Source organism: Crocodylus porosus, unplaced genomic scaffold (assembly GCF_001723895.1).
Source record: "Crocodylus porosus isolate Cpor-Errol unplaced genomic scaffold, CroPor_comp1, whole genome shotgun sequence".
NCBI lineage: Eukaryota > Metazoa > Chordata > Crocodylia > Crocodylidae > Crocodylus > Crocodylus porosus.
This window is the reverse complement of record NW_017728943.1, coordinates 11609399-11624941: the sequence shown is the minus strand read 5'-3', so window position 1 is coordinate 11624941 and position 15543 is coordinate 11609399. Positions and strand designations below refer to the sequence as shown.

The following is a 15543-nucleotide window of genomic DNA, read 5'->3' as shown; positions in this document are numbered from 1 at the left end:
GATAGGAAGGGATTTCGAGAATGAGGGCAGAAAACAATAAGGCGCTTTGAAACATTGTCAGGAGGAAAGTGAAAAGGCGGGATGTGTCACCTGGGAAAGGAGATGAATGGGGGGAGAGTTGATTAAAAGTTAACAGAGCAGATCAGGAGCCTCTGTTCTGCCTGTCATGTGATACACAAGGGGACCGTCAATGAAAAAGTGGAAAATTCAGGACTCGACCTTTCACCTGAAAATCAGTATGCCAATTTAATGCTAATAATCTCAAAAGTGAGTTAAACCTTTGGTCTTGCACCAAGCCTCTATGTGTAACGGGTGAGGACGTGACCTGAATGTGATGAAGCCAAGTCTGCCTGCTATGGAGTTTTTTTGGTCTCTTTCTGAAGCATCTAGCAATGGTGGCTGTTGGAGACAGGACGCAGCTTGGATGGACGTTCAGGCCTGTGCCAGGCTGCACTTCCTGTGTTCCTCAAAAAACCCACAATGTTCTACCTTTGTATGATGGTCAGGTAAGAGGCACTGAGACAAGAGCACAACCACAGTGAAAGGGAGGAAAACAGAGCAACTTTCAGCCCAGACTGACCAGCAGCAACCACACTGAAACACGAGAAAAGCCGGTATCTGAAAGAGGAATAATTAAGAGCATGAAGCCCCCACTGGTTACATGAAACATCAGCAGTACATTGGACCACAAAATGGAGATGCTGAAGCAGCTCTAGATTTTAACCAGGGAGGTAAGGTTTGGGTTTGGGGGTTTTTTAATTGGTCGTCCTAGTCCAGGCTTTTATTTTTAAAGAGGTTTTGCAGTTAGAACCCAAACAATATGATCATCAGGGTCAATTTTAAGATGATCCTGATCGAGACAGCAGGGAACAGAGAACTGCTGCCCCAGACCTTTGTATCAGATATTAAACCCTTCGCAGGCCAATGTCACCTCTAGTAAGGAGAGGTCTCTCTTCCAGCTGACACGCATCACATGGGAAAAACCACTCAGCCTATTACGCAGACATTTGTAAAACTGTTGCACACTTTAATAGCTCCAATTTGCATTGTAAAAAGCCCCCAGCAGGGCCCAGCACAGTGGCTAAGCAGTAAGTCTGATCCTAAATACAAACACAATAACTTGCTATTTTTTTGCCCTGTGCACAGTTCCACACAGCCTCTCCCTGAGTGATGCTCGTGCTTTGTTTTGTTAAAAAAAGTTCATCTGGATTTGGATGCAGCAAATTCATTGTTTTCTATAAATTATATCAGTGAACATATTTTAACATGAATTCCATTCAATTTTACACTTACAGCAATTAACATTTTTACACCTTGAAATGTTTCCCGCCGCACTGAGTGCCTTCTCTCGAAGTTTTGCCTGTGTGAATTCATAAGAGGGCTCCCCAACTCCAGTTTCTCCAACAGCTGGATCCAGCAGTAAGCATGCTTCAAATTCAGTCCCTGCCCATGGTCAAGCTGCGTTTGGCCTGCCATGCCTGTGGGGTTGCAGTGCTGTTGCAAGCTGGGGGTTCATTTCGCACCTACAGCTCCAGGTCCTGAAGGTCTCCCCAGCTGGGCCCGATCCTCACTTTAACGTTCAGTTTCACTGAAAGCTTCATGGCGTTCTCCATCTCATGCTTGACAATCTGAGCTACCTACAAGGAAACACGATTGGGAGCATCAGTGCTTTAACAAGGGGCTCAGACCTATGTACCCCAGACACCCCCTTCCACAGTCCCAATTTTGATTTGGAGCATGTATTTGGACTGATTCTCTACTTGAAGGGGGTCTTATGAACCCAGAGGGACAAAAGGAGAGGTTTGCGAAGGAGACAATTTCCCCGGGAGACTTGTCTCCCTGCTGCAGTCAGAAACCAGCTCATCCAGACATTCTCCAAAGCAGGCCAAAGGGAGAAACCGAAGCAAATCATTTAATGAGCTGCCTCAGCATCAGCACTGCACAGATCTCACTCAATTAAACGCTTTCTAATCCCACAGGATCTCCTCTCACACAGCTGCAAAAGCCTCGGTACTCCTCAGAGCCCATTCTGAAAATAATACAACAGAGGCAAGATACAAAGGCCCACAAAGCAAAGAAAGTTCAGAGGTGAGGAGTGGAGCTCCTCCTTAGCATTGGCTCAAGAAGGTACTCTGGGAAACCAACACTGGCCCCTGGGAAAACAAAAGCATTTTCCCCATAGTCTCCTAACAGCGATGTAATCACATGGGCTTTCAACATGTTGAAAGAGCCGTTCTGGCACATGGCATACTCCAGTCATCAGGGGCTGCCAGCTTTTGATTCTGAAAAGCAGAACCAGGCACAGCACTTCCTGAAGTTCCCAGGTCCTCTGGTATAGGCACCCTCATCTTCATCCTGGCACACCTGACTCAGCTCCCCCCTTTTGAGCCTTTGCCCATTTCAGACCAATGCCCTACACCCTCTCTCTCACACCAACATCCGAAATGTGGAATCACGGAACTGAGGCAACAGAAAATGGTCTGCAGCAGAGAAAGACACTCTGGGTTGCAGCAAACGGTGTCAGTGTAGACAGCCCAGCAAAAGGACAAGGGAGGCAGCATGCAGAACACCTGAGTGTGTGGGTCTCTCCAGATGTGTAAGCAAAGGCACAATGGGATCCGATATGGAATCCACAATCACGCTTCCTGCCACACCACGTGATTGTGGACTGTATATCAGATCCCGTTGTGCCTTTATCTGCACATCTGGAGACCACATGTGCATGGCACGAAGCCCAATTGTGGGTTTGCACATCAGATCCTGTCCTGCCTTATTGCACCATATGTCCCCACAGCTGGGAGTCCTCTCAGCTACCATGGTTTGCCCCCATGGCCGGAGGCCTGTCAGCTGCCGGCTCCTAGGCTGAGGGGCAGATTGTACACCCCCCCACTCCCCAATTGAAAGCTCTGGGCAGATGACAGGGCTCCCAGCCCCAGGGATGCCCCTGGCCATGTGTTCAATGAATGATGTGATAGGAACCAGCCACAAAGTTAACATATCTTTTTTGTGGAATCACTTTGTAGCTTATTCCTCCTTTTACCACGCCATTCACTGACTGAATGTGCAGCCTGGTCACAATTTAAGATGTGATGAATTGGCTACACATGGTAGGGGCCTGTGTGTATGTAATGGGAACCTCAGTGGGGGACTGGAATGAGTGCTGGGCTGTGACCAGGAGTGGGCAGCTGAAATCAGGAAGCAGAACAGGAACACAGATAAATACAGCAGAGAGCCATGTCAGGTTATCCTGAGCTACCCTCTCAAGCACATACCTGGAAAACTGCACAGAAGCTGTGTTTATCAGGGCCCAAGACTACCTTCCTAGCCCAGCTGTCCGCATGGTGGGTTCACAGCTCATCTTAGCACTGGAGGCTGCAAACCAGCAGCAACCCCACAAATCCCTGCCTGTCCTGCACTTCCTGTTTCAACTGCCCAAGCACAGCAGGAGAGTTGAGTGTTCAGACTGATTCCCAGAAACTTCCATGTTGCGCAGAGCCTAACACAACGTTCAGCAGCCACCAGGTAAGCTGCAGACAGGCTGGGCCTGCTCCTGGGGCTATTTGTTCTCCTGGCTGTGGACAACCCTTGGCATCGACCCTGAATGTCAGTGTGGATGCTCTCTCCATTCTCTGAAGAGCCAGAGAGTGAAGCTCCATTGTTTGGGGAGTTTAAAATGTTTGTTGTCAGAGGGAAACCACCCAAACGAATTAATCCTGCTTGGCCCCCAGGTGAAGGAGCAAATTGTTCCTCATCGGCAATGTCCGTGACCCTAAACCCCAGGTAGCTACAAACACTTCCAAACGTTGGCGCTTTTGTCGATGTAGTAGCAATAGGTATTTCTCTGCCCTGGCAGGCAGATGGCAGGAGGAATGCAGCCCTGTTATTCCTATACAGAAGCAGCCAGGGTGTTTAACCCAAGGGATCTGTGTTTCTGCAGAGGCAGGCATTGCAACAGACCCCCTGTCTTGGAAGACAAAGTGTTCCCAGCATGTGCCCTGCCCAGGATGCCTCAAAACCTTTTCCCCTCTGTGGGCTACACTGCAATTTTTTTTTTTAGTTGGCCTAGTAAAAGGTAACATCTCTGAACCAAGAGTTTTAGAGTTTTGCATTTCTTTTTGTCTCAGACCAACACGGCTACCAAATAATTTAAATAGAGACATTTTCTGATGAGCACCTTCCCCTGTTCACCATTGCACATATCATTCCGGTGACAACCATGGTAATCACTTCCACACAGAAATATCATCATTAGGGAAGTATTTATATTTATGTAAATAGCAGACTCAGATGGCCTGGTGACACCTATGCTGTCCCCTGTGACTCTGAGCCCTGCCCTTCCAGGGGAAACAAACAGCAGAGAAGCCCTGGGATTCCCTCAAACTGCCAGCATTTCCTTGATTCAGGGTGCCTCCCACATACCTCAGACAGCTAGGATCCAGCCAGTAGTCAATAAATCTTCCCCCACCCCTCCCAATCTATGACCCAGCATCTCATGTACAGAGAAGGGTGACCAGCACTATAGAAGGGCTCCTATATGAGGAAAGAATGAAAAAGCTATCTTTCTCCAGCTTGGAGTGGGGAGGGAAGAGATAATGGAGGAGGACTGATAGAGGTGGACCTTCTCAACTCCACTGAGGCAGAAAAAGATCTTGGAGTCACTGCTGACTCCAGGATGAACATGAGTCGCCAATGTGATGAAGCAGTTGGGAGAGCCAATCGCACCTTGTCGTGCATCCATAGGTGCTTCACAAACAGGTCTAGGGAAGTTGCAAAGAGTTGCAGAAGATTCAGCCAGACTGCAGTAAGTCCCTTTTCAACTGGTGTAACCATAACCATTTCCTCTGCCCTCATGTTCCATCCTTCATCTTTTTTGTGGTTACTGGTTTGAAACCAAGATCAGGAGAAAGGCACAAGCTCTAACATCTTGGTCACCATTCCCAGTCTCCTAGGACCCTTGTTACATTACTGGGCCTCCACTGTCCTGATTCTGATACATGACCTGCCCAGACCAAGCCAGGGAGATGGTGGATGAGGCTCAAATGTTGTGCCTCTGGCCATGTTTCAATCTGTTCCCCATCTTTGTTGGTTGCATTGTATCCCCAGCTGACGCTATGGCTGTTAAATTTTCCAATGACCACTTGTGTCTTACTGTTAGGGACCTACTGAATTTGTGAGATTTTTGTGAAAGATGTGAATTTGGGTGGGCTCTGCAAAAAATGGCAGAATTGCTGCAAAAAATGGGTTTATAGAAACTGAATACTAACCTTGAGACCGGCAATTCATGCTAGCTATTAGATGCTGGCATGCTGCATCCAGCTGCAGTTGCTGCAGACATTCTCTGTCTCTTTGGAGTGAACACTTGTCCATACACTGAGATGGCGACACTCAGCATCCACTGAGTTAACTGTTTTTTTAATGGCTTCTGCAGCCTTAATCAAGGGATTAGGTCCACGGAAGCCACTGATGCGTTATCAATCCAAGAACTTAATTAAGCTCTAAACTGAAATATCTTATTAAAATAAAGCTACATACAACATGAATGGTAACTAATACCAACTATATACACTTTATTAAAGGACGTTATAAAAAGGAGTTCATTGGAAGGGTGAGGCAGCGTTTTGTGGGGGCACAGAGATGTGGAAACCAGTCTAGTCTTTTCCACCTTTGGAACTGAGGGTGCCTGCCAATGTGCTGGGAGGCTGCTCTGGCTGGGTGCTGTAATTACAGTGTGTTGAAGCAGACTTGATTAATTGAGTCTGCTGGAGCGTGCTAATTAGTACGATCCAGCTAGCTTCCACATCTAGTGCATCAGCGTCCCCGTACTTCAAAATGGCAAGGGCGGGGAGGGGGCTTAACTCATTTGACAAGCTTTAGGTAAAGTGTCCCTGCTGCCGTTTTGAAGTAGGGGGAAGCTGATACATGAGACACTCTGGGAGCTTTAATTAGAATGGCTCTCAGAGCCACTCTAATTAACTCTCCCCCACCACCACCAGACCACATGCAAAAATGCCCTGAGATACCAGTAGGCAACTTAACCTAACCTGGAATGGAACAGCTCTTGCCCACTGCCTAAATCCTTTCTACTTCGGAGTGACACTAGACCGCACACCTTTGTATAAAGCTCACGTAGAAAAGACAAAGCGCACAGTTAATTTCTGGAACAACATATTGAAAAAGCTCGTCAACTGCAAATGGGTGGCAATCCAACATTACCAACTACCATGCCTGCACTCTGTTATTTGGCAGCTGAATACATGTTCCGGGTTTGAGAAAGATCAGCACGCACAAAGAAGCTAGACACGGTGCTGAACAAAAGTTGTAGGTGCATTACTGGATGCCATAAACTAACAAATGTCAATAGTCTCACTTATTCATTGGAATCTCCCCACCAGACATCAGGAGAGAAGTAGCAAGGCAAAACAGAATGCACCCAGAAGATCAAAAACAAAGACAAAAGGGACCCATTACATGGCCACATTGTAGCTCCCAGTAGAATAAAATCATGGAAAAGTTTTCTCCCTACAGCACAGCCACCGGTTAAAACACCAATAGCCACACAAATACAAATGTGGCAGTCATGATTAAAGATGACCCAGGAGGAGGTAGGATAAATATCAAAGCTCCCTATAGACTCAGAGATTGAATGACCAACATGGAGAAGCCTGAACTGGCTCTGAGCAGGGGTCAATAAAACTAAAGAGAACATGCAACTCTGGGGATACTCTAATGACACAAACACCATGTGTGAATGTGGAGGAAGCTTTCAGACTATAGAAAACCTAGTGGCCTGCCCACTTTGGGAAACCTGCATCAACAACGACTGAGCAACAGTATGACAGTTTTTGGACTCAAATTTGAACATAGCGACGGGACAAGAAGCAACAGCAGCAGCAAAAGACGGAAGGAATGTTAAAATGCCTTAATATTTCAAATTCTGTATCTGGTTCCTTCCTTTTTCTGTGTCTTAATAAAAAGGTAAAGGAATTTTAGTGGTGACTGTTTGCCGGGGCGCTAAACTGACCAAGGTCCGCGTGCTCAAAATCCAAAGCTCGTTAACGGGTTAATGGTGTATAGAGACAAGATCCCATGAATCTCTCAGACATTCCAGACCCAACTTACTCTATCAAAATTACCACGGCTGGGGGTTGTTAGCTTGGTGACCCTGCACTAGTTACCTACTGACCACAGAGAAAGCGTTTGATTTGGGGTTTTTATCATGGAAAATCAGAGCTCTTCCTGCCCCCCTCATTCACCAAGACAGTTGCAGCTGTCCACCCCCCTGCAACTGTTTCGTGGCGCTGAGCAGCCCCGATGTGCCAGTGCTCTGCCCCTGCCATTGCCCCTCACTCACAAGCCACAGCCCCCAGCCCTGCCAATGTCCATCGTTCCCTATCCACAGCCCTTCTAGGCCCTGTTGGTGTCTCTCAATCCCCACCCACAGCCCCCCATCTCCCCACCCCTCCTGGAGGGGGCCCGCAGCTGCCAGGCTACAAGGTCAGGGACCCAGGCCCCCAGCCCCCGCACCTGAACCCCAGCTGCTACCCACAGGAAGCCGTGGCTTCTGTGCACCCAGTGGGAAGCAGAGCACGGAAAACTCCCCCTTGGGAGGCACGGCCAGAGTACAGCCTGTTGTCCGGGGGCCTCCACAGCTCAGTGGGAAGGACCGGGCACAGCAGGGCAGAGAAGCTTGATCCTGCCATGGCGAGGTACCCCCTGCCCGCCTGGCAGCAGCAGGGGTGGAACAGTGGGATTGTGCCTCCTGCTGCTGCTGGGTGGGCAGGGGATGCCTCCCCATGGCAGCGCAGGGCTCATGGAGGCAGCTTCAAGCTGCCCAAACCCACTCTGCCCTACTGCACCAGATTCTGCTTGCTGGATTGTGGAGGCCCCAGGGGGAGGGCAGCAGGGCGGGAAGCCCTGCCCCCAGCCCATGCACAAATCTGGGGAGCACATGCCCTTCATGCCACCCCCCCCACCCCAGGATTGCATGCAGCAGCAGCAGAGAGCCAGCCCTCCCCACTCCCTGGAGAAGCTGCTCATGGCCCTGCCCCACTCACTGCCTGGCCCTGAAACCACACATTCTGGCTCCTGGCCCCAAGCCCCACACACCACCCAGATTGGGCAGCAGGCCCAGCCTTGCCCACCTCCATCCCTCCCTCACTGTTAGGGTCTCAATTCTCCACCCCCCCCCCCACCGACTTACCTGCAGGAGCTGCTCTCCAGGCTGCCTGGTGACCGAGTGCATGCATACGTATGCACATGCACATGGCACACCCTGTCCAATCGCCCTCCCTCAGCAGCCCCTTGCAGGCTGGAAGTCTGCCAGCCTGAAAGGGGAAACCCATCTTAGCCTGCATTTTTCTCCTTTAAAGGAGAAAATCTGCATTTTACCACATTTTTCTGTTGCGAACAGAAAATCCAGATCCCTGCTCATAAGTCATGTGCCCCAGCCCCCTAACCATTTTCACTGCCTTCTACTAGACTTTTTCCAGTTTGTCCACATCCTTTTTGTAGCAGGAGGCCCAAAACTGGACACAGTCTTCTAGATGTTGCCTCATCAGTGCCAGAGGGGAATAATCACATCCCTTAATCTACTGGCAACACTCCTACTAATGCAGCCCAGTCTGCTGTCAGCCTTCTTTGTGACATGTTACAAGAGGAAGATGAAAGTTGGATCATTTTTTTTGTTGGAAACAGATTTAGTAACATCAGTGAGCTAAACCCAAGATAAAAAATGCCAGGCTGAATCGAGGCAAAACTGCCTTGTATAAATAATGAGAGAATTCAAAATGGCAGCTCAAGAAATCTGCTGGCTGGACACACACCTGGACCATGTTACAGAAGACAAATATGAAAGCTTAGGATGCTCTTTAAGTTGCACATCTGTTCAGGAATGCATTAATAATGAAAGAGTCATAAAAAGCCCCACCACATTCAAAAGCAGCAGAAGACTGGCTATTCAAATGAGGACATTAGTCCCCTTCAGGATGAATCTGGAAGCCATCCATGTCAGTCTTGGGGAGAATGGCCCCTCTGCAACAGGCAAGAGACAATCAAAACACATCAGCAGGGTGAATGACTCATGGTAAAACCCTGGTGTTTTGGGAAGAAATGCAGGTTGCTTTTCCCCCAACCTCATTTTATACTTAAAAATATAGTTAAAAAAAAAAGATAAAAGGCTCTAGCATTCCCCACTACCCCCCCCCCCCCCGTTAGGAGCTTGCACCCAAACGTACAAGACTGGCAAGATAGTTTCAACAGTTAACCCTGAAAAGCAACAAGGGCAGGGAGATGACAGCTGCTGATGAAGAAGGGACGGACACAGCCAAACCATTTTTTATGAGGGGCACAGAAAGGGGTCAGGATGAGCTTTTCCACAGCTGGCCATATACACTGATATCCCATTTGGTAAAACTCCATCCAAGCAGTTATGAAGACTGCACTGATTTAGAATTAAAATGTTCTCGATTTTAATATATTAAATAATATATTTTCAATTCCTAGCTTAGCGTAACTCATAAAATAAAAAGGACCCAGGAGCATGTACCCAATGTTATGATTGCCTAATTTGTTTCAGATCTACAGGTACCCACGTTATAGAGCAATGGTGCTCAACCACTGGCCCTCAGAGCCATGCCATCCAGCCGGGGGCTCTCCGAAAGTCTGAATTTGAAAGCGAGGGAGCAGTAGCAGCATTAATTGCTAGGAAGACCCCAGAACTATGGCAATTAACACAACAAATTTGGCTCCTTCAAAGCCAAATTTCCAGACACGTGGGGAGCACTATAGGCTAGATGACATGACTCCATGCACTAGATAGCACCAATGTGTGGGGCCATATCCAGTGTGTGGGGTTGTTGCATGGCCAGATTCAGTACAGAGCTGCTAGACTGGAGCATTGGGTCACACCTGCAGACCAACAGCATGTTGGGTCCAGCCTATGGACTGGCCCTGTGCATGAGATCCAGCTCATAGACCAGCCCTACACGACTCATCCAGCCCAAGGGACCAGATATGTTAAGCACCACTGTTATAGAGGACCCAAAAAATTATGAAACAGTTACGTCTAAATCAGTGCAGTCTTCATATAACCTCAATTTTACAAATACTGCATTTCTCATTTCTGTATGTTTAAACACTGTGAGATTCTGAAGAGATCAGCCACTGGCAATCCTAAATGGCAGTAAAAATTTCGTGTGCCAACACCAATGAGATTAGGGAACCCTTATATTTCCCTAAGCTTGATAAGAACCAGAGTACTGTAGGGAAGCTGTGCATGAACTGCTTCCAACCAGCAAACGGAGAAGACGTCCACCAGTGCAATCTTTACATGGTGCTTTGTGCAAAGTGAAGGGAGGGGACAGGATAGCACTTGCACCTCCCTGATCCAGGAACCTCTCCATTAGCACTTGGCTCAGGTTTCCTATCCTCTTCTCTTACTCCAGAACAGATTGCCAGCACAAGACAACATCATGCAGAGTTACACCCCAGCTAGTTCATGTTACCTCCCAGAGCAGCTAACTAATCTGACTGGCACTGTCTTCTACCTGGGCTAATTAGATCAAAAGGGCTAATCAAGCCTGCCTACATTACTGCACTGAGGTAACTATGCTGTTTTCTGTTTGGGAGGCAGGGAACATGGAGAAGCACTTCAGCACATTACATGTTGAGACATGCCAGTTGAGTTTGTAGCCTACCCACAACACCTCCATCACCTGGCAACAGGCCATGGACTTCTGGTGGAGAACCACTGCTTCAGGAGACACACCTGTAAGAGCATGAGTCACCAGAGGCCTTGAAACAGCTCATCCCAGCAACACAAAGATGCTTGAGCAAAGGGTTAACACATGATCTCCTTATTACCTGACTCACAAAGGGTGGGAAGTGACACACACTTGTAAAGTTAATGACCACAAGAGCAGCAGTGCTCAACCTCCTGCTGATGTGGCCTGCGGCACCAAGTCATCCAGCCTGCAGGACTCCCCAAAGGTCCAGAAATTTGGTGGTAAGGGAGCAGTTGCACCATGCCCCCACTGCCAAATCTCCAGACACATGGTGAGCCCCGGGCTCTGAGTGCAGGCCCCAGCATTTGATTCCAGTCCACAGGATTGTGGCAGAGGTGGCACCGGGCCCCAAGCCTGCCATGCAGAGGGTTGGTAGGGGGTGGTGCCAGGCCCCCAGGACCCAATTCTAGAGTAGTGTCAGGAGGAGACTGTGCCAACTCCCCCAGGACCCAATTCTGGCACACAGAGGGCAGGAGGGGTTGGTGCCCAATCCCTGTACTCAGCGGGAGAAAAGAGGGGGTGGTGATGGACCCCAGGGCCTGATCCAGGCTGCAGATGGACCCTGTACCATTCAAGTTGCCCACAGGGCCAAAAGACTGAACACCATTGCACTGGATCACTGCTCACTATTCTGGGAGTGTCAGTCAAACAGAGCGAAGGGATGGAGCCACAGCATGGGGACTCTTCTTTGACCTGTACTGAAATACTCAATAACAGGCACAGTTACTTAGCCATGGCTTACTGTTATAGTTGCTATTGAATCTGTCCTAAAGGAAGCCCTGAACACAAATATTTAAGGCACAGGTGGGATAGCCTGCCCGAACAAAACAAACAGCCTGTATGTTTGTATACCGCAGGGAAGCTATTTTGTGAGTGCACAGGCACATTTTTGGAAGCTGTTGTGGAACATCCTGGGGAAAAAAAAAAAGAAAGACTGGGGGAAGGAATAACAAATGAGAAAACAAGTACCAAATGCAGCCTGTCCACCTTTCCATGCAAGAAATGAAATTGTGACCCAAGACACCATGATGCAGACACCTAATTGGCTCTGTGAGGCAGAAATTCACAAAAGGAAGAAGAAAAAGCTGCCCAACCAATACTGATGGCTATGGGAGCACAATTACCCATTGCAGTTAGAGAGGAGCTACTTCACTTGTCCAGAGCCAATGCAGAAGCTGGAGGCACATGAGGGTAACAGCATTATAACTAGGGACAACCCATCTTGAGCCTGGCAACTAAGAGTTTTAGCTGTGGGATTCCCAGCTTAACCCATAACATAAAAGGATCCAAGAGCATATACCTGACTTTATGCCTGCCCAATTCATTTTAACAAACCTATAGCTACTCATATTATAGCGCAGTGGTGTTCAACCTCTGGCCTTTGGAGCCATGTCATCCAGCCCCTGAGGATCCCCAAATGTCTGGAAATTTGCCAGTGAGGGAGTGGCAGCAGCATTAATTGCTTGGCAAAGCCCAGAGCCACAGCCTTTAATACAGCCACCCCTACTCCACTGCCAAGTTTCCAGACCGATGAGGAGCCCCATGGGCTAAATGACATGACTCTAAGCATCAGATTGCACCAGCATACAAGGTCGTTCCATGACAAGATCCAGTACAGGGTCAGACTGTATAGGGTTGCACCTGTAGACTAACCACATGCTGCATCCAGCCATAGGGTCAGCTATGTTAAGCATCACTGTTACAGAGGACCCAAGAAACAGACCTAACTGATATGTTGTAATAGTAGGCTGGCTAGAAAAGCAAATGTCCCCTTACCTGAATTACATCATCTTCTGCAACTTCATAGAGGAGCTCATCATGAAGTTGGAGGATGAAGAAACCTCCCGTGATGGGGTGTAACATCCTTCTGTTTCTCCTCCTCTCTAACCTTCCTACATAGGTTTAACAGTACAAAAATATGAAAAGTTAACTTCCATTACGCACAGGAGTATGTCTTCACCAAAAAGATCGACACACATTCATAATGCTATACAGCAAGATTCATGTCTGGCAGAGCTTAACAACAAAAATCTCCCTGCCTAAAGAGGTACATATATAAGTCATTATTACGCTATACATCAATATTCATAGAGCTGCTAGGAAAGGAGAATGTTAATCCAAAGCTTTCCCAAGACAAACACTTTATCCCTAAATTATCTAGATGTGAATCAGAACACAAAGAGGGACAAGCACATCTCTTAGACCATCTGTTCCACAAGCAAATTTTAAACACAATCATGTTGGTTTTAATGAGAAGCTGGTTTATACATTCTCCCAGGCAATGAATTAGGGGTTTTGCTCTTCTTCTTCCCAAATAGTTTTAAATGACTAATTCCAAAAACCCTGCAAACTTCTGCCGAGCCAGCCAGCTGCAGTAATCTGGAATTGCAGCTACTTTTTCTGAAAAGCGTGAGCTGCCATTGCCCACAATAACAGGCACAGATACAAACTTGGATCCCAGCAGGCTGGGCATGACGGAAGTGGAATCCCTTTAGTACACTCTGTGTTAATTGCTTAAAGAAAATACCCAGAAATTAGCAAGTGAAAGGGACAAGGGGGAGGGGGAGGAGAGAGGAAGCGGGGATCCCATTTACAAATGTTGGCTATCCAAGGCTTTGTTCCACCTTTAAAAGTAAGGCTAACATCTAAACAGACCACTGCAGAAAAAACTCTTCTCACACAGTGCATACCTCTGGAAGGGGAAGAGGATGGGGAAAGACAACCACTAGATAAACTGCAGAGAGATCACTGCATTGAGCACCTCCAAAGCTTTCTGCCCACTTAAACTCGTTTTAGCTGGGATTGCTGCTCACATTTCAAGGCTCTGAACTTCAGACAGCATTTAAAACTATTCTCTCTCAATGACTCTTTCCTCGAGTCACTGCAGTGCTTGGACCATTGTACAACTGGAAACTACCTCTGGGCCCTCACAGACATTTGATAAGTTTGCTATTGGTTCATAGCCCTGACACTGATGATATCAAATCTTGGCTTCATGAAGGAAAAAGCTACCTGACAAATTTTAGAGCTTCTAAAATTAGCTATTACTTTGCTCTGAGACCTGTAATTGGAAGTACAGTATTAAGACAGCCTCCTGCTATGGATGGAAGAATATGAATTACCACACAAATAAAAATCTAAGACCCCCTAAAGTAACTTTTCTAGAACAAATGGCAGATTAACAAAAAGCATGGCTTGTGCTATGCTATAAAAGGTTTTAATGGCATTCAGCTGAGAACAAGCTGCTTAACTTGATTATAGCTTTGCTAATTCATGAGTAATGTGGCCAACACAAATTTATGATGATTAAAGCTTCATACAACACCATTACAAATGCATTTTAGATTTAATTCCAACAGAAGCGGTATTCTTTAACAACTAACTGTCACACCCAGTATTTTCTTGCTGCCTTTGAAACTAAAGCAGTGATTCTCAACTAAGTTACTGTGGCACCTTGGGTGCCTTCAGATCCTTTCAAGGGTGCCATAGAATGCCACACAATGTGAGCACTGCTATGTTTGCAAACATGGTTCATAAGATAAACCCAGAGATTTCAAATACAAATCCAGTGTTAAAAACATTCTGATCTGTTGTGGTCTTTCTGAGTTCTTTGCAAAAGAAAAGGTTGCTCTATTGTCCTTCTGTAGTCAAAAACTGAATGAAAACTAAGAGATGACTTTTCATAAGGGTTGCTTCAGGTCTAAAAGGTTTAGAATTGCTGAACTAAAGCATTTGCTAATTTTTTTCTTTTCCTAAGCAAATCAGTAGCAATGTCAAAGAATAGAGCACAGGTAGCCTCCAAGTTTCTTGACTTCAATTATTCACATTTTTTACATGCCCTTTGAACCAAACAGGTAATTGGGGTTTTTGCTGCAAACACACCATTTTTGTTTACAGGCTGAGCACACAATCTTCCTTTGGACTTGTATGGTATCAGGAAATAAATGCTTGTTCCCCACTCTTCGCCCAAATACCCCACCTGCTGAGTTTTGTTTTAAATGGCTCTTACAAACTTCCAAGTTTTGCCCTCTGGCCTAAGAAGGAATGGAAGTCTACCTGCCCTGTCCATCTGAAACAAGTTCTCCAGGTGTCCATGGGACTTGACTGTAGAGGGGAAAGCTTCAAGCCGCCTCTGAATGTTCACAGTAGCTGTTTTGACAAGATCAGCGGCAGAACCCTGAACAGTTGTATTCACAGCTTGCCGCTCTGCCTGAGGATCACAAAGATACCAGCTGTCAGTACACAACTTCTAGGCCCCACACTAACAAACCCAGTGTCACCTACACACAGCCATCCGCGTCTCTAGCTAAGCCTCATGCATCTGCCATGGGGAAAAGAAGTCAAGGCATGCTCCATAAACACAGGCTGCCTCTACACACTTGAGAAGAATTTCTATAAGCTTAAAACAGTCAACCCCCTCTGGGCCCCCTTTAGATCCCAGGGGAAGCACACCCAGGCCAAGGGTCAGTGAGGATCTAGTCAGGGAACTTCTGGAGGGACTGGATGTATTCAAGTCAGCTGGTCCAGACGATCTCCACCCCAGAGTGCTGAGTGAACTAGCTGAGGTCATTGCAGGACCCCTGGCCCAGCTTTACGAGCACTCGTGGTGCTCTGGTGTGGTGCCAGAGGACTGGAAGAGGGCCAACGTGGTTCCCATCTTCAAAAAGGGGAGGAAGGAGGACCTGGGGAACTATAGGCCAGTTAGTCTTACCTCGATCCTGGGTAAACTTTTTGAGAGAATTATCCTGGCACACATCCACGA

General features: G+C 47.3%; 1 protein-coding gene across 3 annotated transcripts in view; it reads right to left on the bottom strand.

The window, feature by feature from the left end:
• Positions 1 to 751: 751 nt before the first annotated feature.
• POLQ (DNA polymerase theta) overlaps positions 752 to 15543 on the bottom strand; it is a 91673-nt gene continuing 76881 nt past the window's right edge. For all 3 annotated transcript variants that reach the window (XM_019548694.1, XM_019548696.1, XM_019548697.1), the window contains 3 exons: positions 14838 to 14991; positions 12558 to 12673; positions 752 to 1637 (listed from right to left, as the gene is read on the bottom strand). In XM_019548694.1, the coding sequence (XP_019404239.1) occupies positions 1524 to 1637; positions 12558 to 12673; positions 14838 to 14991 (384 nt within the window). In that variant the 3' untranslated portion in view covers positions 752 to 1523. The remainder of the gene's footprint in view (positions 1638 to 12557; positions 12674 to 14837; positions 14992 to 15543) is intronic.